Source organism: Lygodium microphyllum, chromosome 1 (assembly GCF_053477565.2).
Source record: "Lygodium microphyllum isolate KBCC chromosome 1, Lygodium_microphyllum_v1.1.10, whole genome shotgun sequence".
NCBI classification, from domain to species: Eukaryota; Viridiplantae; Streptophyta; class Polypodiopsida; order Schizaeales; family Lygodiaceae; genus Lygodium; species Lygodium microphyllum.
In genome coordinates this window covers 35075393-35099925 of record NC_141135.1, presented here as the reverse complement: position 1 = coordinate 35099925, position 24533 = coordinate 35075393, and the positions used below count along the sequence as shown (strand labels likewise).

The 24533-nt window shown below is 46.2% G+C and overlaps 1 protein-coding gene across 1 annotated transcript in view; it reads right to left on the bottom strand.

Annotated features, from left to right (window-relative positions):
• The window catches only part of LOC148040993 (asparagine--tRNA ligase, cytoplasmic 1-like), an 89814-nt gene that overhangs the window by 45623 nt on the left and 19658 nt on the right, over positions 1-24533 (bottom strand). Inside the window, exons 2-4 of the mRNA XM_087675410.1 lie at positions 3971-4224; positions 3549-3785; positions 2862-3449 (exon numbers count right to left, since the gene is read on the bottom strand). Of these exons, the coding sequence (XP_087531536.1) occupies positions 2862-3449; positions 3549-3785; positions 3971-4216 (1071 nt within the window). The 5' untranslated portion in view covers positions 4217-4224. The remainder of the gene's footprint in view (positions 1-2861; positions 3450-3548; positions 3786-3970; positions 4225-24533) is intronic.

Below are 24533 nucleotides of genomic sequence, written 5' to 3'. Positions count from 1 at the left end.
GGTTGTTGAGGACATGCCATATAGCTCCGCCAACCACGTACCATAACCGCTTCTGGATAAACCAAGCCTTCATCACCGCACTCCACGTGTAATAATCAGGTCCATGGAGCTTGTCATCAGTGGATGTGCATGGAGGAGCCATCTGGAGAGGATTTAGAAAATAAGTAGAGAAAAGAAGGGATTGGGAGAGGGAACACAGCCAAACCACGAGCACATACTACAAAAAGCAAGAGTTCACATGCAGTATAACCCAAAATCCGATCAAAATAAGACAAAAGCTGCTGTAAAAAGTCAAGAAATCAATCAAAAACTGCCAAAAACAGCAAAAACGGCCTAATAATGCAAGCACCCAGCCAGGAGGAGATGCATAGGCACCAAAACGCAAGCTGAAATGGACATGCAGGCTGTACAGATGTTGATATCAGCAAAAAACGCAGGCAAAACTGGTCGCCTAATTGAAGCAGCAGCCGCCAAATCAACAAAGGGAAAAACAGTCTTGAAATCAACAAGAAAACACAGCAGAAACACAAATCCTGAAATTTGATACCATGTCAGAAGTGGTGTAGCAATGGAAGCATAAACATGTGCTGAAATAAACTACTGAACATAAGACAAAAGAAAGAGATAACACAATACAGATGAGAACTCAGATGTATGCTCGGGAAATAGAATCCATATACCAAGACATGAGACAGTACAGATACAATGCGAGTCACCGGCTGTGGAGGCACTGGAACCTGCTCCCTCTCCCCAAAAACTGTCAAGTGATGAATGAATGTGGAGTAGGGAGGCTGACAATAAAATAGGCCTCCTAGCTTTTTCTAGACCTATTTATTGTCCTCTATGGCCTCTATGGCCTCAAATAGGCTCAACATGCTTGGAACGAGAAGATATACTCCTTCCCCCAACAATGATTGAGGTATCGACGCTCCATGGCCCATCCCCAACTTTATGTCTACATTTTAGAGAGGGCACATGCTTTGTTTATGCTCTATGTGGATGATTTGATTTTGACAAGTGATCATGTACAGATGGTCGAGGCAACCAAGGCGGCACTTCATGAGAAGTTCGAGATGACAGACATGGGGCTTCTCCATTTCTTCTTAGGGCACGAAATCTATCAAACTCAGCTAGGAATCTTCATCTCCCAATAGCGGTATGTGCAGGAGCTCTTGCCGACATTTGAGACAGCGAGATGCAAGTTCCTATTGACTCCTATGGATCCAAACTGGAAGGCCACAATCTATGTTGTTCACCTTTGGCGAATACTACCCATTACATGCAACTTATTGGGTCCTTGATTTGGCTTCCAAACACTCCTCCTAATTTGTGTTATGTTGTAGGTTTGTTGGCCAGATTCATGACTAAACCCAAAGAGGTATATTGGCAGGCTACTTTGAGGGTTTTGCGGTTCCTGAGGGGGACCCCCGATCTCAAGATCTTGAATCCAAGAGGTACAAATGGCTCAAGCCTTGTGCTTACAAGTTGGAGCGATTCAAATTGGAATGGCGATGTGGACCACAGGAGATCCATGACCGGTTATTGCTTTACCTTGGGTGCAAGTGTTGTTTCATGGAGCAATAAGAAGCAACCCACGATTGCCTTATCTTCGATTGAGGCGGGGTATCGAGCAGCATCTTCCATCATATGCGAGACAGTGTGGCTTTAGAGGTTATTGGAGAAGCTTGGCTGCCAACCGACAAGTCCTACCACACTTCATTGCAACAATGGAAGTTGGCATAGCCTTGGCCTGGAACCCAATGTTTCATGCTAGGACGAAGCACATTGAAATCCAATACCATTTCATTTGGGAGAAGCTTCTGGATGTGACTATCGATGTGGTTTCCAACAAGATAGAGGACAACTTGGCAGATTTGTTTATGAAGCCGCTTCCCCAACCTTTACTCTGACAGCATTCCAGATCCCTCAGCCTCATGCCATGCCCAAGATCTGAGGGGGTGGTCATCCCCTGGACACACGTATTCATGCATTCAAGAGCAGTTTGTTAGAGATTGTGTGCTGAGTACCACGTGGTAGCACGGGACAATTTTGCACGTGCAACAGTCGGACGGGCCATGTTAGCAGTCGCATTTACTGCAGACCAAATCGCAATGATAACATGGCAATTTGCCATTTTCGATAGTGACGGCATGCAAGTTTTTTACCTTTTTCGACAAGTTTTTATGCAGTCGGCCAAATCTAGCATAGGTCGGTCGATTTGGCAAGCCAACTGCTATTTAGGCTGGCCCATATTTACTGCTATAAATAGCAAATGTTCAGTACACATTCAGATACTTCTGATTGCAGATTACAGGCTAAGACCGTGCAGAGATTGTGCTGACTGCTGCAGACTTCAACATGTACAGCAAGGTGACAGCATCAAGGTGTACATAACGGTATTCCTTATTCAACATTCTTCCTATTGCAAATCTGTGTTCTTCTGTCTCTTTCTCTCTCTCTCCTCTCCCTGTTCACTCTATCTCTTAGTTTCTCTCTCTCTCCTCTCCCTGTTCACTCTATCTCTTAGTCTTGGTCATACGCTTCAGCACCACTGCACTCTGACAGATATATCATCATGTTCGTTTGTGTCTACTAGAAGTTTGACCAACCTTCAATATCAAGAAAAAAAAACTTCTTTAAATTTTTTCACAGAAGAGCATTGCTAGAAAATTGTTGCAACACTAAATAATGTAATGATGGTGCTTTCTTGATGCTCTTATCGGGTATTCGATAGCAGCAACTTTGAAAGTGAAAACTTTAATCCATGCAATACCAGCACATTTGATGATTTCCGGCAGACCCTCCCTCCTCTTTAAATAAGGCCTTAGCAATCAAACCCAGAAATGCTCATTTTGCATTACCTCAATATCAGCAAAAGCGATTTCTGGCTCAATCATCCAGAACTCTGCTAAATGGCGAGTTGTATGAGAATTTTCTGCTCTAAAAGTAGGGCCGAATGTGTAGACATTGCTGAGCCCACAAGCATAGGTCTCTACCTGTAGCTGACCAGATACTGTGAGATAAGCTTGCCTTGCAAAAAAGTCATAAGAGTAATCAATGTGTCCCTCCTTCATTGGAAGGCCAGGCTTCAGCTTGCAGCGCTCTTCAAGATGCACCAACCGTTCCTTTGCTTTATTGAGCTTCTGAACAGCGGCTGCAATAGCATCCTTCTTGCCTTCCTTTTTTAACTCTCTCACAGCTTCACCTTCAACCAGTACATCATTCTTAGCAGCTTCTAGCTCAGCGTCTGAAGGTGGTGGATTAACTTTAGCTTCATTTTCCCTCTTTTCTGCCTCAGTGAATAGGGCTGTGACTTGGAACATCTCCCCAGCTCCTTCACAGTCACTTGTTGTAATGATAGGTGTATGAACATACAGAAAGCCATGCTGCTGGAAAAATGTATGAATAGCAAATCCAAGAGCATTCCGTATCCGTGCAACAGCTGAAATCTGCATGCATAACAACAGAGGGTATGAACAACAAATGATTCCAAACCAGACTCCACTGCCCAACAAAAATTACCACAGGTTCGCTATTGGCTCCCATACCGTATTAGTACGAGCACGAAGATGAAGGTAGTTTCTCAAATACTCCAAAGAAAGCCTAGTCTTTGCAATAGGATAAGTAGACGCATTGCAAAGTCCCAACTCCAAAACTTTGGTTACTTTGAACTCCACCACCTGCTTTGCTTCCTCAGGTGGTTTCTTCAACTCCCCCGCAACCAAAATACATGTTCCTGTTGGCGTAAGCTGGTTCAGAGGTGCTACAGATGCCTCAACAAGAACCTGAAACATAATCAGATACATGCTCAGATCTATTTACCACAATTATGTTGGATATTCTCTTCTCCCCCCCCCCCCCCCCCTTTTTTTTCTGTGTGTGTGTGTGTGTGTGTGAAGTTTCTCTCTGTGAAATTCCCCTCTCTCATCATTTATAGCGAAAGAATGTTGTAAGTGGCATGTATACAAACTTGGAGATTGGCAGGGCATGATCCATCATTCACTTCAAGAAAGGCAAATGTACCCTTGCCCTGCTCCCGACCAGTCTTAACCCAACCTCCTATAACCATATGTTGACCGATCAGGCCAACACCACGATCTTTGCGTCCCAAAATTGATTTGATCAAAACCCGTTTAGAGTACTTTGATTGCAAGCATTCATCCCCATCTACAGAAAGTCCATGAAGCTCAGAAGAAAGTATGTCATCATTTCCCATTGTGTCACCTAACAAGACAAAGAACATCATTCTCTTGTAGTGAGTAGTCAGCAAAAGCTAGTAAGCATTTCAAGTCTGAAAATATCAACATTGTACTACTAACCATAAAAAGTTCAAGTAAAAAGCATATCAGTCTCATATCACTACCTAACGAAAATCTAGAAATTATGAAACCTCTTGTTTATAAGTTATTAACATTCTCATAATGTACAACAAATCCGAAACTATACACACAGTTCTGACTGAAACTGGTCCCAAGTAAGAGATTCTGCAAATGCTAATGATTTCTTTGAAACTATGTTTGTTCATCCATAGCCCAAAGTAGCAGTTTATCACCATCATAACAAAAATACGAACTCAAAGAAAGACTGGACTTGATTCAGAATACATGTGCATGTTCTTCCACTGTAACCAATGTGCATTCTTGAAGTGGAAATTTAATTTGCATCATGAGCAGATCAAGCCCTAGAGAATTAGTATCATAGTTGAGCATCTTGCAGTTCATTAGTATTAAGTGCACAACACTAGCCTGGTTTATCTAAAATAGCCAATTCACCCAGTTTCTCTCTAGAACAGCCTACCACACCCAAATAGTAACACCTATTTTGGGAGTGTGAGAATGTGCAGATGATTTGAATCCAGAAAGGGAAAGTGTGAACATCGACAGAAGAAACAAAAACTAGAACATAAGATCATAGAATAAATAGCAGTGGAATCCATAAGATGAAGTACGAGATGTACAATACAATACCATTAGGGTACCGGCGCAATGATGACCAGCAGTAGTGCCTCCAGTCTACTAGAATTTGCCAATTCTATGGGCAGTGCCCAATGTTTTAGTTGTTTGGCTTGTAGTGTGAACATAACTACATTAATAAGTTGTGTTACCACTTCTAGAGGTAGTTCTAGAGTTTTAACTTGGGTTAAGTTAGGGGTTTGGTCTACCTTAGACCTAAGGTTGTACTTTATCACTTTCAGTTCAGCGAGTACAATCTATTGTTTTTTCAGCTCACGCCATAGGAACAAGGAACAGCTGTCCCGCGGCCCGAGAACGGCCATGCCAAACGAATGTGCTGAAGGGGACGCAGAAATGGGACAAGGACTATCCCCTTTCATGTCGATAACAGCCATCACCCCATCTTAACCGTCCCCTACCTCATCCCCTTCTCACATCCCCTATTAGGGGACCTTTTTTGGGGGGGGTTGCTTGGTGGGGTCTTTAGGGGGCTGATTTTTTTGTGGGTTTTTTTTATGGGCGAGTTTTTCAGACTTCTTTCAAGGACTTCCCCTTTCATCACACATACACATAATGTCCCCTGTCCCATCCATAATAGCTGTCCCCCCATCTCGACCATCCCCTACCCCGTCCCCTTGTCACGTCCCCTATTAGGGGACCTTTTTTGGGGGGGGTTTGCTTGGTGGGGTCTGCGGGCGGGTGGTTCTTTTGTGGGTTTTTTTAATGGGTGAGTTTTTCAAACTTCTTCCAAGGACTTCCCCTTTTATTGCACATACACATACAAAATCAGCATACTCTTGTATGAAGTCATTTCAAATCAGCGCACATTGTACACACATGCAGTTTTTCTACAATGGAAAATACATGTATGCATGCATGCACATGCATATGTTCTTTGGTAGTATATATTCACCCACACATCCACCCACCACATCACATGTATACATTTTGAAATGCTATTTATGTATGCCATTCCACCCCCTGTCCCCATTTCTTGACCCCATCCCCCATTCCATGTTTACTATTGCTCTCTCTCTCTCTCTCTCTCTCTCTCTCTCTCTCTCTCTCTCTCTCTCAACATTTGGTATCACAGCTATATAGGTGGGGTCCGTCTCTCCGGAGCTCAGCCGATGCCACCCACGCGAAGTCTACTCACCCGACGAAGGAAGAGGAGTTACTGTTTTGGAAGAGAAGTTGTTTTGGAGGAGGTGTTATTGCTGGTTTCAGCCTACGCACTGTCCTGTACACAATCTTACACACAGCCCTATGCATACACAGCCTCTCTCAACCTTGTTTGTGATATTCTCAACCCTACCCGCCATTTTCTCAATCTTGCTTGCCATTTTCTCAACCCTGCCCACCATTTTCTATAAATCTGGAAAAAAAAATGCAAAACCCCTAATTTTTTAAATTTGGGGGTTTTCAAAAACTTTTGCAATTTCTCATTCATCTTACACATCTCATCCCCAATTTCAAAAATTTTCAATTTCTTACACTCAATGCCAAGAAGGGTTTTCAACCAACTTTTTCAATTTCTAAAATTTCTTCGAGAAAATGTGGGGGCTTTTTCCAATTCGAGCTCCCATGTGTGAATCTCTCACCGAAATTGCAAAGATTGCAAAATTTCTTCAACATCAATGCAAGAATTTCGGAACTCTTTCAATTCTTGCGCGTCTGACCCACATCCCCAAGTGCCTTGAAGTTGCTAGTTGCTGTGGATATACATCCCAAGGCAACACTCCATCAGATTTCAAGCTATAAGTATAAATCTCTGAAATTTCTCAAAAAAATTTCATCAAGATTTGGGGCTTTTGCATGGTACGCATCCCACAGCACTAAACACACATGGCATATACATTATATTGCTATTTATGTAACATTGGGTAAAGAAATATCTATAAATCTGAAAACTGCAATGAAAATTTGGGAATCTTCAACATTAAGTTGCTGCATTTAATGTTGGGCATGCATATCGAGGCTTATGCAGTTGTACATTACTAAATTGCTGTAAATTGCAGTTTGGGCATGTTTTTCAAGAAGAGAGACAACTTTGATAGTTTTGCACTTGCTTTAGTATCCCTTGTTGGAATTTTGGTACTCAGTTAAGTGCACTTTTCACACTTTGTCTTGGAAGTGTTTGGCTGCTCAATTTGTGCAAAATTACAGCAATATCAAATCACGAAACCCGATATCAAAGCAACATTTTGGGAGTCCTCACACAGGAGGACAAGCTACATGGCACCCATTATCCCCTAATGAGTTTTATGGTGCACAATCTCCTTCTTGCAAAGGATTCTAGGATTATGTTACAAGTGATTTACCAAGACCAAGTGAGCTTGCTCTTCAAACACCTCAACGTGGTGCTAGAGAACAGTCAGCTACTCTTGTTGTTGCTCCAGTTACTGCCCTTGCTCCTCCTCCACCATATCAAAAGAGATGGGACTCCACAAATGCACAAGCTTTGTCACTGATTGCCTTGTTGGTGAAGAAACCCATCATACCTCATATACACTCATCAAGACCTCCAAGGCAGCTTGGGCTATTTTGGAGCGCATGTTTGCAACTCGTAATGAAGCTAGAATCTCTTACTTACACAGAGAACTGGCTAAAGCACATATAGATGAGGGTGACAGCATGATTGATCACCTCACACACTTACAGATATCTGTGAGCACCTATTGAATATTGATGGGGTTATTATGGATTCAAAAATGGAGAATGTCACTCCCTAAGTCTTATCTTGGATTCCACAAGTCATCAAGTCTTATCTTGAATATTGATGGGGTTATTATGGATTCATTTTATTTTATTTTTTGGAGGGGGGGGGGGGGGGGGGGGGGGTGGTGGATGTTAGCAGATATGTCAACTCATGTGTGAGTCTGACTACAAAGGCTTGGGCACATTATTTAGGTTAATCAAGCATTTTGTATTGTGTCATTTTCTAGTCGTATTGGGCATTTAGTGCTGGTCGACCAGCATTAAATGCTGGCCGACCTGACATATTTTATGGTATTATTTGTGCCTATTTATTCTGGGCTCCTCCTCCTCCTCATTTGGTCAGTTCACCATCTCGAGTTCCCGTGGAGAGAGGAGCAGGTGCCAATGACTCACTGTTGTATGCGACAGTCTCGCGTCTGATATATGGATTCCATTTCGTGAGCATATATCTGAGTTCTCATCTGTATTGTGTCTTTCTTTCCCTTTCTCTTTTGTCTTGTGTTTCAGCAGTTTATTACAGCTTATGTTTATGCTTCCATCACTGCACCACTTCTGACATGGTATCAGATTTCAAGATTTGTGCTCCTATGTTTTCTTGCTGATTTCAAGACTGTTTTCACCCTTGCTGATCAGGTGACTGCTGCTCCATACAAGCAACCTGTTTTACCTACGTTTTTTGCAGATTTTGTTAGACAGTGTCATTTCCTGGACAGTCGGCACGCCAGCAGTCGGACAGCAAAGCAGTACAGCCAAAGTGCATGCCCAAAGGATGCCTCGTCAACTGGTCGGACAGGGTGCCACGTGGCACAGTTTTTGCAGTCGGCTGCATTAAATGCAGCCGACCTGGTGCTGGGAATTTCCTATTTTCAGCTATTTATAGCTGGTTTTGTGGCACACTCCAGCATTCATTATTTCAGATTTTCTGATCTTGAGATCTGTTGGCTGAGACAAACTGTGCTCGGGCTGATGGAGATTGAGGTCATCAAGTCGGATACATACACAGATATTTCCTCTGCCCCCTTGTGTATTTCTGCACTCTTATACAGCATACTACACTGCAGATTTTCTGCAGATTTTCTACGTTTATAGTCTCCTTTTCTCTCTCTCTCTCTCTCTCCTCTCTGTGTTCACTCTCTCTGTCTTTGTCCTACGCTTCTGCATCGCTGCACTTTGACATGGTATCAGAGCGGTGAAGATGGACTGACTGAGGGCTGAACCTATCTGACGAGGAGATTTCAGCGCGACACAAGGCTGCGTTTCCAGGATTCGAGGGCGAGCAGGAGGGCAGCGCATCGGATCAAGGCTGAAGCGAGAGTGGGCGTGCAGAAAGGAGTCTAATCGGCGAATTTGCTGCACGTTATTGCTATTCGAAGGGGAGGAAGGCTGCGTTTGAGGCCTTCCATTGCAGATTTTACATTTTCATCACCTCCGGCAGGTGAAGAAGGTTTGGGCAGCGGAGGAACCAGCCCTAGAAGGCTGCATTTTCACAGTCAGAGGGGGCTGATTTTGCGTTTATACAAGTATTGCAGGTTAACATGTCTATAGAGACTGATTTGGAGTTCCAAGCGACCATGGACAGGAAGGTGCCTATCCTACCAGCTCTTCCATCGGATCAAAAGCTTGATGGTAACAATTATCGCATCTAGCGGGTAATGATGTTGGCCATTTTGGAGTCCTATGATTTGGCGGAACCGGTTATGGAGGAGATTAACAGGCCCTCAGTGAGGGATGAATCCAAACTCTCTTCCAATGCTCATGCGGAGTTGACCAAGGCCCAGTCTCATTGACACAAACTAAATGCCAGGATTCGATCTTTTCTGTTTTTGTCTTGCACCACAGCTGTGATAGCTCACCTCCAGCACTTGACGGTGGCTCGTGACATATGGCTAAAGCTCGACTAGATGTACAACCGGATGACCCTGATGAAGAGGGTTTCTTTGGAGGTGCAGATGCGAACTTTGTCCATGAATAAGTCTTCTTCGCTTCAGGAACACATCAACAAGCTTCAGCAGCTTCAGATGTAGATTCAAAATGCGGGGAAGCCTATTTCCTCCGAAGACATGGCGATCACTTTACTATCCCAGTTGCCGCCATGATTAGGTACTTTTTATTCCCCTCTTATTGCATCAGGGCGGGAGTCGACTCTTCAGTGGGAAGAGTTGGTTCCTATGGTCTTGGACCAGGAGGAACAATTGAAGGGATAGAATGCTTCCAAATCAGAGGCATTGGTTGGTCAAGCCTCTCAGAAGAAGGGGAAGGACCAAAAGAAGGAGGACAATAAATCCAAGACGGACAAGGAGAAGGAATTGGCTTGCCATATTTGTGGAAAGACCGGTCACTGGAAGAAGGATTGCCCCGATAAAGACAAAAAGGATACCAAGAAGAGTGCCTCACGGCACATGACTCCTTCCGTTGGTGTTGCCCATTTGCGACCTTCTCGTGGGCAGATTCTCATGGAGACAGCTCTTTTGTATCTATTGCTGTGCGGGGTGAGATGCAGCTGCCTCCAGATGGACGTGGTCGTACCCACACCTCTGAGGTGTTGCATGTGCCAGGATTGGGATATCATTTACTTTCGGTCCATACGATTTGTGCTCTTGGCCTCTTGGTGGAGTTTCACAGTGATACTGTTCGAGTCCTTGATCGTGGATCGAGGAAGGTTCTCTCTGCAGGGTATGAGGAGAATGGCGTCTACAAATTGAAGTCTTCTTCAGCTCTTACTTCTCTTCTTCTTACTTCTCAAACACAGTCCGAGTTATGGCATGCTCGGTTTGGCCACCTGAACTACGAGTACCTTCAGAAGGCATCACGAGGGTTGTTTGTCTAAGGCTTGCCGAACATAGTGGTGAGCCATCAGCCATGTGTCTCCTGCATTCATGGGAAACTGCATTTGGATGCGATTCCCAACAAAGCTTCTAGGCGGTCTACTTCACGCATGGAGCTTGTATCTACACATCTTTGTGGCTTGATGAGGACCGAGTCCCTGAATGGGAGCTTGTACTTCATGTTGATCGTAGATGACTACAGCAGGATGACTTCGCCTTATTTCTTGACTTTGAAGTCGGAGGTTTTCTCTCATTTCAAGGATTGGCTTCTCTTTGAGAAGAACCGTTCTGGCCGGCGACTGAAGACCTTGCGTTCAGACAAGGGAGGTGAATTTATGTCTAATGAGTTTGCTCATTTTTGTGCAAATAGAGGCATTCACCAGGAGTTTGCTAATACAAACACTCCCCAAGAGAATGGCATTTTGGAGCGGAAGAACCGAAGTGTGATCGAGATGGCACGCACCATGATGAAGCACCGATAGACACCTCAATTTTTGTGGGCCGAGGCAGTGGCTACTGCAGTTCACATCCTCAATCGATCTCCCACTTCGGTCGTTGACAGGATGACACCTTTTGAGACTTACTTCGAGACTAAGCCTGATGTCTCTTATTTCAGGATCTTTGGATGTGACGCTTATGTGCACATTTCGAAGACGCAGTGTAATAAGTTCGAGATGGCTTCCCAACGACAGGTTTTTGTCGGCTATAGCTCCCAGTCTTAAGGTTATCGTTTGTTTGATCCTGTCAAGCGGGATGTCTACACCAGCCGAGATGTGCGGTTCGTGGAAGTTCCGACCACAGAGAGGGGTGAGGAGCACCCCATCCTTGGAGATCCAAGGGAGAGTTGGGCTCCCAAGACAGTTCCTTTGGAGCCAACTGTCAGAGTGCAGCGGTGCGGAAGCATAGGACTGAGAGAGAGAGAGAACGCAGAGAGAGAAGGGAGAGAAAGAGACAGTGTACAATGAAGATCTGCTGTATAAAGAATGCTGAATACAAAGATATACACGGGCGCAGTGCGCTGGACTGCGTGTCTCCACCTCGACGATGCGACCTGCTGTCCACCTCGAAGTCTGCTGCAGTTTGCACTGTCTGCTGTCTGAAATCTGTGAACAGAGACAGAAATCTGCACGGCACCGGTCTGTAATCTGCGACAGAGAAGAATGGGCAGACTGCTGGAAACGTCAACAATATATAGCCGAAAAACTGCCTGAAATGGGGCGCCAGAAATAAGGCGCAGCCTGGAATAAGTCGGCTGCAGGCAGTCGGACTGCCACGTGGCAGTCCGACTGCACAGTCCGACTGTGCAGCAGCCTGCTGGTCCGACTGTGCAGGCCTGCCTGCCCACCAAACAGGCTATGATCTCTAACACCCCCTCTCAGAGCCTGGGCAGGGCAGAAGCCTGAGGGATCTGGAATGTTGCCGAAGGAGAGCCTGAGGAAGCGCCTTTGTAAACAGATCCGCAAGATTGTCCTCCGTCTTGCAATACTCCACAGTGATGGTCTCATCCAGAAGCTTTTCTCGGATGAAGTGGTACTGAATCTCAATGTGCTTCGTCCGGGCATGAAAAACAGGGTTCCTCGCCAAGGCAATGCAACTCTCATTGTCACATCGCAGCAATGTAGGACGAGTCTGGGGGCACCCAAGCTCCTCCAACAATCTCCGAAGCCACACAACCTCGCATGTGGTGGAAGACGCGGCCCGATACTCCGCCTCAGTAGACGAAAGGGCTACCGTGGGCTGCTTCTTGCTACTCCATGAAATAACACCTGCACCCAAAGTAAAGCAGTAACCTGTTGTAGACCGCCTATGGTCCACGTCACCGGCCCAATCCGAGTCGCTCCAACCTGCAAGTACAAGATCTGACCCATCTGTCCCTGCGGGGTAAAGAATCCCCAAATCAGACGTACCCCTGAGATACCGAAGTATCCTCTGAGCAGCCTGCCAATGCACCGTCTTAGGTTCACTCATGAACCCTGCCCAAGAGCCCAACAGCAAAACATAGATCAACCCTGGTGTTGAGAAGCCAAATCAAAGACCCTATCAACTGTCGATAGCGGGACACATCCGCCAAAGGAGAAGCTGAATGGGAAGTGGCCTTCCAGTTCGGATCCATAGGAGTAGAGAGGGCCCGACAATCTTCCATCTCAAAAGACACCAAGAGCTCCTGTACATATCTCTGTTGGGAGAGAAAGATCCCCCTCTGAGACTGATAAATCTCATGGCCTAAAAAGAAATGGAGTAGCCCCAAATCCGTCATCTCGAACATCCGATGTAAAGCTGACTTTGTCTCCTGGACCTGCTGTGCATCATCACCTGTGACAATCAAATCATCAACATATAATACAAACAGCACACAACCATCCTCGGAAGTGTGAACATACAGCTGCGGATCAGCCTTGGACCGCCGATATCCCAACTGAGACTGCAGAAACGAATCAATCTTCTCGTTCCAAGCTCGCGGGGCCTGCTTGAGACCATACAGGGCCTTCTTCAACCTGTAGACTTTCCCATCTGAAGAACCAAAGCCAGGAGGCTGCTCAACGTAGATCTCCTCCTTCAAATCACCATTCAGAAAGGCTGACTTCACATCCAACTGATAAACAGGCCATCTCCTATGGCCAGCCAAAGCAAGAACAGCTCTAATGGTTGCCATACGAGCGGTGGGGGCAAAGGTGTCATGACAATCAATCCCTGGGCGCTGGGCAAAACCCTTAGCAACAAGGCGAGCCTTGTGCTTATCCAAAGTACCATCACTGAGATATTTGGTCTTGAAGACCCACTTGACTCCAATCACCTTCTTCTTCGGGGGGCGTGGCACAAGTGACCAAGTGCCATTCCTCTCAATAGCCTCCAACTCAACTTCCATAGCTTTCTTCCATGGGGCGGACTGTAAAGCCTCCTTCACGGAGGTGGGCTCTCGATCCTGCATAACACGGGACATCAAACAATAATTGGAGCAAACAAGCTCCGAAGAATGCGCCTGGTGCCTCCGTGACCGCCGCGGACCATCCTGCGGTCCCCACTCCTCAGGAACCCCCTCGATCCCTAAATCACGGAGTGTGTCACGGGCCCAGCGAGGAGGAGGCCGAACCTCCCCTCGTCATTCTCCATCAGTAGAAGACTCTGGAATGTCCACCGGTGGTAACTCCTCAGAAGGGTCCGGTGGAACAGTAGACTCTGTGTCAGAAACAGAATCATAATCAAAAGGCACAGGCTCCAGTGGAACCGTAGAAGGAGCCAAACTCTCCCCTGGATCTCCAAGAACGGGATGCTCATCACCCGTTGAAGAAGCCGGAACCTCCACAAACCGCACATCACGGCTAGTATATACATCCCGCTTGACGGGATCATACAGTCAGTAGCCTTGGGACTGGGAGCTGTAGCCAACAAATACCTGTTTTCGGGAAGCCGCTTCAAATTTATCACGGTGAGCCTTGGGAATGTGAACATAGGCATCACACCCAAAGACTCGAAAGTAAGAAACATCTGGCTTCGTCCCAAAATAAGCCTCAAATGGAGTCATCCCTGCCACGGCCGAAGTAGGGGATCGGGGATCGATTAAGGATGTGGATTGCAATAGCCACAGCCTCGGCCCACAGAACCTGAGGGGTCTGTCGGTGCTCCATCATGGTGCGTGCCATCTCGATCACACTGCGGTTCTTCCGTTCTAGAATACCATTTTCTTGAGGAGTATTGGTATTGGCAAACTCCTGGTGAATTCCTCTATCTGCACAAAACCGAGCAAATTCATTAGACACAAATTCACCTCCCTTGTCGGATCGCAAGGTCCTCAACTTCCGGCCTGATCGGTTCTCCTCAAAGAGAAGCCAATCCTTGAAGTGCGAGAAAGCTTCTGACTTTAGTGCCAAAAAATAGGCCCGTGTCATCCTGCTATAATCATCCACGATCAGCATGAAGTATGAGCTCCCACGCAGGGACTCATTCCGCATAGGGCCACATAGATCCGTAGATACTAACTCCATCGGTAAAGTAGACCGCCGCGAAGCGGTGTGGGGAATGGCATCTCTATGCTGCTTTCCTCGTATGCAGGAGACACATGGCTGCTGGCTCACCACTATATCCGGCAACCCTCGAACAAGCTGTCCACGTGACGCCCTCCGAAGATAGTCATAGTTCAGGTAACCAAACCGAGCATGCCATAACTCAGACTGTGACTGTGAGGTAAGAAGAAGAGTAGAGAGGACAGTGGAAGACTTCAGTTTGTAAATGCCGTTCTCCTCATATCCAGATGATAGAACCTTCCTTGATTCACGATCAAGGACTCGCACTGTAGAACTATCAAACTCCACCAAAAGACCAAGGGAGAAAATCTTATGAACTGAAAGAAGATGGTACCCTAATCCTGGTACATGCAAAACCTCTGAGGTATGGGTGCCACCTCGTCCATCCGGAATAAGCTGCATCTTACCCCGACCTGCAATAGAAACTGAAGAGCTGTCTCCAATGAGAACCTACCCACGCGAAGGTCGCAGCTGGGCAACACCATCTGATGAAGGAGTCATGTGCCGTGAGGCACCACTATCAACAATCCACTCTCGAGCTTGGGGAGCCGCCATCGCAGCATCAGAAGCATTCGGTGAAGCGTCCTCAATGACAACTAAATGTAGAAATGCAGCTGATGAGGGTGCAGCCACCGTTCCAGAATCCTTGGTTTCCTTCTTCTTGGTGTCCTTCGAGTCTTTGTCAGGGCAATCCTTCTTCCAATGGCCAATCTTTCCACAAATATGACATGTGGAGTCTTTGTCCTTGTCCTTCTTGGACTTGTTATCCCCCTTCTTCTTCTTTTGGTCCTTCCCCTTCTTCTGAGAGGCTTGACCTGTCAACGCCTCCGACTTGGAAGCATTCTGTCCCTTTAACTGTTCCTCTTGGTCCAAGACCATAGGAACCAACTCTTCCCAGAGAAGAGTAGACTCTCGCCCCGAAGCAATAAGGGCAGAGTAAAATGTACCGAATCGTGGCGGCAACTGGGACAATAGTGTAATCGCTATGTCTTCGGAGGAAATCGGCTTCCCCGCATTCTGAACCTGCATCTGTAGCTGCCTTAGCTTGTTAATGTGTTCCCTTAGCGAAGAAGACTTATTGACGGACAAAGTCCGCATTTGGACCTCCAAAGAAACCCTCTTCATCAGGGTCATCCAATTGTACATTTGATCAAGCTCCAGCCATATCTCACGAGCCACCGTCAAGTGCTCGATGTGAGCGATCACGGCTGTAGTGCATGATAGAAAGAGAAAGGATCGAATCCTGGCATTCAGTTTGTCCCAATGAGACTGGGCCCTGGCCAACTCTGCACGAGCATCGGAAGAGAGTTTGGACTCATCTCTTACCGAAGGCCGGTCAATATCTTCCTGTACCAACTCCGCCAAATCATAGGACTCAAGGATGGCCAACATCATAACGTGCCAAATGCGGTAGTTGTCGCCGTCGAGCTTCTGATCTGTAGAAAGAGCCGGTAAGACAGGCACCTTCCGGTCCATAATCGCCTGGAACTCCAAGTCCATCTCTGTAGACATCTTCACCTGCAATGCCTTCTCAAACGCAAAAGCAGCCCCCTCTGACTGGGTAAACTCAGCCTGCTAAGGCTCTTCCGCGTCCTGAAGCTTCTTCATCCGCCGGAGGCGATGAAAAAGCAAAACCTGCACTTTTAGGTTGTAAACTCAAACTTTCTCCGCGTCAAACAGCAGTAAACAGCAGCAAATCCACCACCTGTACTCCTTTCCTGTGCACCCACACTCGTTTCAGCCTTGTTCCAAGGCGCAGCCCTCCTGTCTGCCCTTAAACGCAAAAAACGCAAATTTGTGTCGCGATGGAAACTCCACTTCAGGTTGATTCTGCGCTCAGTCAGCCCTCAAACACTGCTCTGATACCATGTCAGAGTGCAGCGGTGCGGAAGCGTAGGACTGAGAGAGAGAGAGAACGCAGAGAGAGAAGGGAGAGAAAGAGACAGTGTACAATGAAGATCTGCTGTATAAAGAATGCTGAATACAAAGATATACATGGGCGCAGTGCGCTGGACTGCGTGTCTCCACCTCGACGATGCGACCTGCTGTCCACCTCGAAGTCTGCTGCAGTCTGCACTGTCTGCTGTCTGAAATCTGTGAACAGAGACAGAAATCTGCACGGCACCGGTCTGTAATCTGCGACAGAGAAGAATGGGCAGACTGCTGGAAACGTCGGCAATATATAGCCGAAAAACTGCCTGAAATGGGGCGCCAGAAATAGGGCGCAGCCTGGAATAAGTCGGCTGCAGGCAGTCGGACTGCCACGTGGCAGTCCGACTGCACAGTCCGACTGTGCAGCAGCCTGCTGGTCCGACTGTGCAGGCCTGCCTGCCCACCAAACAGGCTATGATCTCTAACACCAACACCTCTTGATGGAGATTATTCTTCTAATTCAGAGTCTTCTTTTCCATCGGCGACCCCCGAGGAGCTTCCACCGGTGGATGTTCCTGAGTTTTCAGTAGATGGAGAGTGACGTGGAGAGATTTGTCCTCCTCCTCATTGGGCCCGTGACACACTCCGAGATTCAGAGATCGAGGGGATCCTTGAGGAGTGGGAACCGCATGATGGACCGCAGAGGTCACGGAGGAACCAGGCACATTCTTCAAAGCTTGTTTGCTCCAACTATTGTTTGCTGACCCGTGTTATGTAGGATCGAGAGCCCACTTTAGTGAAGGAGGCTTTGCAATCTGATCATTGGCGGAAGGCCATGGAAGCCGAGTTGGAGGCTATTGAGAGGAATGGCACTTGGTCTCTTGTGCCTCGTCCTTCTCACAAGAAGGTGATTGGTGTCAAGTGGGTCTTCAAGACTAGGTACCTTAGCGATGGTTCTTAGGACAAGCACAAGGCTCGCCTTGTTACTAAAGGTTTTGCTCAGCGCCCAGGCATTGATTTCCATGATACTTTTGCCCCCACTGCTCGTATGGCGACTATTCCAGCTGTTCTTGCCTTGGCTAGCCATAAGAGATGGCTTGTTTATCAGTTGAATGTGAAGTCGACCTTTCTTAATGGTGACTTGCAGGAGGAGATCTATGTTGAGCAGCCTCCTGGCTTTGGATCCTCGGATGGGAAAGTAAACAGGTTGAAGAAGGCCTTGTATGGCCTCAAGCACGCTTCACGTGCATGGAACGAGAAGATTGACTCGTTTCTTCAGTCACAGTTGGGATATCGGCGCTCTACGACCAATCCGCACCTTTATGTACATACTTCCGAGGTTGGTCGTGTGTTGTTTGTGCTATATGTTGATGATTTGATTTTGACAGGGGATCATGCAGGTCTGAGAGACCAAGACAGCTCTACATCAGGCATTCGAGATGACGGATTTGGGGCTTCTTCATTTCTTCTTGGGTCATGAGATTTACCAGTCTCAGAGGGGGACTTTCATCTCTCAGCAAAGGTACATTCAGGAGCTCTTGGTGACTTTTGAGATGGAAACTTGTCGGCCCATTACTACTCCTATGGATCCGACTTAGAAGGCCACTTCACACTTAGATTCTCCCATGATGGATGCTTCCTGCTACTGTCAGCTGATTGGATCCTTGATTTGGCTTCTCAACACTCGTGTTGATCTTTGTTTGGCGTGGGTCTTTTGGCAAGGTTTATGACGGAACCCAAACAGGTGCATTGGCATGCTGCCCTGAGGATTCTTCGGTATTTAAGGGGGAAATCTGACTTAGGGATTTCTTATCCCGCCAATACAAATGCTTCAGATCTGGTTCTTGCAGGTTGGAGTGACTCAGATTGGGCTGGCGATATGGACCACCGACGGTCTACTACAGGCTACTGTTTTATCTTGGGTACAAGTGTTATCTCTTGGAATAGCAAGAAGTAGTCCACAGTCGCCCTTTCTTCTGCTGAGGCGGAATATCGGGTTGCGTCTTCCACCACATGTGAGGTTGTGTGGCTTCGGAGATTGTTGGAGAAGCTTGGTTGCCCCCACACTTGTCTTACTCTTCTGCGGTGGGACAACGAGAGTTGCATTGCCTTGGTGCGGAATCCTGTATTCCATGCCCGGACGAAGCACATTGAGATCCAGTATCACTTCATTCGGAGGAAGCTTCTAGATGGGACCATTGATGTGGACTATTGCAAGACCGAGGATAATCTTGTAGATTTGTTTACGAAGGCACTTCCCCAAGCTCTTCTTCGGCAGCATTCCAGATCCCTCAATCTTTTGACCTGTCCACAAGAGGGGGTGTTAGACAGTGTCATTTCCTTGACAGTCGGCACGTCAGCAATCGGACAGCAGAGTAGTACGGTCAGAGTGCAGGCGCAGAGGATGCCACGTCAGCTGGTCGGACAAGGTACCACGTGGCACAGTTTCTACAGTCGGCCAGTTTTCTGCAGTCGACTGCATTAAATGCAACCAACCTGGTGCTGGGAATTTCCTATTTTCGGCTATTTATAGCTGGTTTTGTGGCACACTCCAGCATTCATTATTTCAGATTTTCTGATCTTCAGATCTGTTGGCTGAGACAGACTGTGCTCGGGCTGACAGAGATCGAGGTCATCAAGTCGAATACATACGCAAATATTTCCTCTGCCCCCTTGTGTATTTCTGCACTCCTATACAGCATACTACACCGTCGATTTTCTGCGTTTACATTGTCTCCTTTTCTCTCTCTCTCTCTCTTCTCTCTGTGTTCACTCTCTCTCAGTCTTTGTCCTACGCTTCCGCATCACTGCACTCTATCAGATTTACCATCACCTGCTGTCTACATCCCCTCTGCTACCTGTGTTTTCAATTTTCAGGCTGCTGAGACAGTTTTCCAGCCTGTTTGTGGCAGTATTCAGCCTGCGTTTTGGTGTTTCTAACTCTTCCTGGCTGGGCAACTATAGCTTCAGGCCGTTTTTACTATTTTTAGCAGTTTTTGACTGATTTTTTTATTTTTTGCAGCAGCTTTTGTCTTCTTTTGGTCTGATTTTGGGTTATACTGTATGTGAACTCTTGTTTTTTGCAGCCTGTGCTCGTGTTTTGGCTGTGTTCCCTCTCCAAATACCTTCTTTTCTCTACTTCTCTTCTACATCCTCTACAGATGGCTCCTCCGTGCACATCCACTGATGACAAGCTCCATGGACCTGATTATTACACATGGAGTGCAGTGATGAAGTCCTAGTTTATCCAGAAGTGATTATGGTACGTGGTTGGCGGAGCTATGGCACATCCTCAACAACCTTCTCCTGTTCCATCTGATTTTGATGAAGACAACCATGACGAGGCAGTGCTTACATGGGATTCGGATGATGCCCGTCTTATTTGGCATTACTTTGGTGTATTTCCAAAGAAGTCCTTGTTGGGAATAAAGGGCCCTCGTGCCTTTTATATGTGCTCGGGTGTGAACACCTTGTACTTTCATGTATATATCTATCTAAAAACCTAAAGACGTACACACTCGTCATTGTACCCACAAGTCGTGCTCACACTCTCTCAACTCTGCACTCTCTGTCTCTCTATTGTTAGCAAGCACTGCGTGTCTCGATCCTTGAGCCACTTTTGAGCTCGACAAACTCGCACGTCATGCACGCTTTCCGGAGTTGGCACTAGTCGTCAGCATTTGGCAGGTGTAGGAGAGGTGTCGCTGGTGAGGAGGAAGTGTTGCAGGGTTGCAGGCGCACAAGTGCAAGCAAGAGTCGTTGGCAGGCAGCACTCGGCAGATTCGACGGGCTACAGACGACCAATCGACAAGCAGGCGTGTCCAACGGGTGACAGCACAGAGGCGGCAGGTGGCAGGCAACGTGTAGTTGTGTGACGGGGGAGCGATAGGACTGCGTGGCGTGCGTGGCGGACGACATGACTACAACGGCGCGCTGACGGCGGGACCAGCTAGCGACAGTCAATAGGACAGCTGACGACAAATGCGGCAACTGACAGCCCACGTGGCGCGAACGGGTGTTGTCAGCCCTGACAGGTCAACTGACCCGTCATCCAACATTTTTTTTCCTTCAAATTTTTGAAACTCCTCCCTCTAACCAGGGTTCGCGCGCATAACACGCAGAGTGCAAATTTGTGCAATCTTGGCCCGAAAATTTGGGGCTTTTCCCGAATTTGGGGATTGTGATGCAAGACAAGAAAGTTTGTCTCAGAAATTACAAGAATCTATAACATTTTGCCTCCGATATTTGGGATTTTTCATGTACATGCAAAATTGGGCTGAAATTTACCCAATTTCTCGACATTGATGCACATTGAACCCTGTGCAATTTGGGGCTTTTGCTCTTTGGGAAAAATTTGTGCGCCATTTGGTCATTTCATGTACATACATGTTTAATTGCATGCAATTTGGACACCTAGCACTTGAAAATTTTGGGGGTTTTGCTGAAATTACTCTATTTTGGCAAAATAGGCATATTCTATGCATTTCAGAGACAACGCAGATGTATGGTTGATGCTTTGAGCACAAAAATTTTGGGGATTTTGACCGTGCGTGTCAAATTTTATGCACGTGGGTACATGTACAACAGAAATTGCAGCTAAATTTTGGGACTTCTCATGTAATCTGATGTATTTGCCCTTGGAACAGTTGTAATCAGTTGTGGAGTGCTATAGCGGTTTATCTGAAAATTTACTTACGGATCTGAAATTTCTGCTTCTACGTGGTCATTTATTGCTAGTTGGCACTTGTTTATACATTGGTCACTTGTGTGATAGTTTGGGCCTGCATTTGCTGAATTTTTTGGTCACATTTGGGCTGAAAATCATGGCTGGTAGCAGTGACAGCAGTAATCTCATGCACATTAAGAAGCTTAAAGGAGCACATAACTTTGTAGACTGGCAAAAACAGTGCTACAATACCCTATTGCAGAAGAAGCAAGCAAACCCGATTAAGACCAAAGGGGCAAAGCCCGCAGAGATGGAACAGGAAGATTCGGATGAGTTAAATGAGCTTGCACGCTACCATCGAGCTATCGATTTCTGATGCCTTGCTGTTTAACATTGAAGGTTTGGATTCTGCATATGCTATTTGGACTCGACTGGAAGAATTGTATGCACAGAAGAGTGCCGCAAGCAAAGTGTATTGGCTGAAAAAGCTTATGGATTTGCGTATGAAAGAGGGTACAGCAATGTCTACTCACTTGAGTGAGTCTAACTCCATTTTCAGCCAGCTAGTTGCCTTGAAGTTCTTGATTGATGAAGAATTTAAGACTACGTTCTTGCTTTGCACTCTGCCAGAGAGTTGGGATACATTCAGGACTGTTATGAGCAATTCTAATGCAATTCTTTTGTATGCTGATGTAGAGAATGCTCTACTCATAGAAGAAATGAATCGGCAGAACAATGCATCCACTAAGTCTTCCAATGCTTTGCATACTAGGGGCAGATCAAAGCAGAAAGGCAAATCTGATAGCAAGGGACACAGTAAATCACGTGGCAAGGATGTTGAATGCCGTCATTCTGGCAAGAAGGGTCACTTTAAACGTGACTGCTACAAATGGAAGAAAAACAAAGGAAAGGGCAAGAAGACAGATGATAGCAAGCAAGAGAAAAAAGAGAGTCAGCCTAAGAAGAGCAGTGTCAAAATCGAAGAGGTGAATGTAGTCACTCATGACACTGACAGTGGGAATGACGTACTCTTGGTCTCTTCACACTTTAGTGCACATGCTTTACTTGCCGATACAGATGATAACATGCATACTTGGATTCTAGATTCAGGTGCTTCCTTTCATGTCACCTCTCATCGTGAGTGGTTCTCTGCCTATACATGTCGACATGGTGTTATCCATCTCGGGGACAACTATGCATGTGACATTGCAGGTATTGGCAATGTACAGTTGTAATTTCAGTATGGTTCTGTCTTCACACTTCAGCATGTACGGCATATACCTCAACTCAAAAAGAGCTTGATTACCGCAGGGCAGCTAGATAACAATGGATTACATACCACCTTTGGAGATGGAAAATGAAAGTTCTGTAAGGGATCTAGAGTGATTGCCAGAGATTGTAAAAGTGATACCTTGTATCCGCTCCATCTATCTAGTGTGAGTGATCATGTTGTTGCCGTGACCGAGCAGCCAAGTGTTTCTTTGTGGCATGGCCAGTTGGGACACATGAGTCAAACTAGAATGAAAGTGCTTTCTCGTTTGGGTTACTTGCCTAGTCTTCGTTATGCTAATTTTGAGCATTATGATCATTGTGTTTATGGTAAACATGCACAAATGTCTCATAAAAAGTCTCTTTCGCTGAAATCTTCTCCTCTAGAGTTAGTACATTCCAATGTATATCAAATGCCAGGATTATCTTTAGGGGAAAATAAATATTTTGTCACCTTTGTCAATGATGCTACACGAAAGGTATGGGTTTATCCTATTCGTAGCAAAGATGAAGTGCTTGACAAGTTTAAAAAATTCTTGGCATTGGTTGAAAATCGGACTAATAAGACACTTAAGTTTCTTTGCTCTGACAATGGTGGGGAATATGTGTCTAAGGCCTTTCATGCATTTTGTGACAGCAAAGGGATAAAGAGGAAGCTCACTGCCCCTCATAATCCACCCCATAACGGAGTTGCAGAGCGCATGAATCGGACCATACAGGATAAGGTCCGTACGATGTTGTCTCATGCTGCATTACCCCATGGTTTTTGGGCAAAGGTTGTTATGATAGCCGTACACTTGATTAATTGGTCACCAAACAAGTGTTTGGGGGGAGGAGTTCCCCAAGAAGCGTGGTCGGGCAAGCCACTTTCATATGCTCACCCGAAAGTGTTTGGCTGCGAGGCTTTTGTACATATTCATAAAGAAAAACGTAGCAAACTTGAGCCAAAGTCTTGTAAATGCATTTTCCTAGGATATGGTGACGAGGGTGAAATGGGGTATAGATTATGGAATCTTGAGAAAAGGAAAGTAGTACGCAGCAATGATGTTATCTTTCGGGAAGATCGCATGCATAAACAGCCCGAAAAGACTGAGGAGGTCCGTAGGGTTGTATTTTGCAAAGAAATACCTTTTGGACAAAAAAATGTGTCCGCTGTACAGCAGCAAATACCTACTGTAAATGAACCTGTAAATGCAAAAAATAATGCTGGAAATAATCAGCCAGCTATTGCCCATGATAATGAGCCACTACATGTGCAGGAACAGCCAAGACAGCAAGCTGTTAAAACTGATTTGCAGGCTGAAATGCTAGGACAGCAAGCTGAAAATGCTCAACAGCCAACAAACAATGATCATTGGGTTAGGAGATCATCTAGGGCTACTAGACGACCTGATAGATTTGTTCCTGGTGCAAACAATGTGGCTGATTACGTCATGTTGACATACTGTGGTGAACACTCTTGCTTCAAGGAAGCAATGGACAGACAGGACAGCAAGAAATGGTATAAAGCCATGTTGTTAGAGAAGGAATCTCTTGAAAAAAATGGCACTTGGGACTTGATGCAGTTGCCTAAAGGGCAAAAAACCCTTCCATGTAAATGGGTTTACAAGATGACGGTCACTTCTGGTTCCTCACCAAAGTACAAAGCAAGATTGGTTGTGAAGGGGTACAAGTAGGAACTGTTAGCAATCATGTTTGTCATGCCTTGTCATCTCCTGCCTGTGAGCCTTAGTGTGAGTCAGACGAGGACATTAGGAGCTCTGACATGTTTGTCATGTGTTATGATGGGGGAGGCTAGTCACTCTTGACTGGCTGTCTTAGGATGTGTATTTCTTTTTGGCCTCTTTTAGTGGGCAGCCACTGGCTGCCCGGCCACTTTTTGGTCACTGTTGTGGGGCGCCCATTTTAGGGCATTTTTAGGGTTTGCGCCCATTTTAGGGTTAGGGTTAGGGTTAGGGTTTTTCCTTTTGCCTATTTATAGGCAGCCCCCCTCCCCACTTGATCACTTGTCTTCTTGCAGATTCCGACACTCCTCCCCCGTGGTGGTGCTGCCATCATCATCAGCCTGATCTGGTGCCCTCACTAACGCTGTGGGCTGCGTGCAGGGACTGATCAGTCTCCTTCCGCCTTCCCGTTTGTATTCAGCATTCATTTCAGTCGGTGCAGATTTCTCTTCCTTATTTTCTGCATTCTCTCTCTCTCCCTCCGT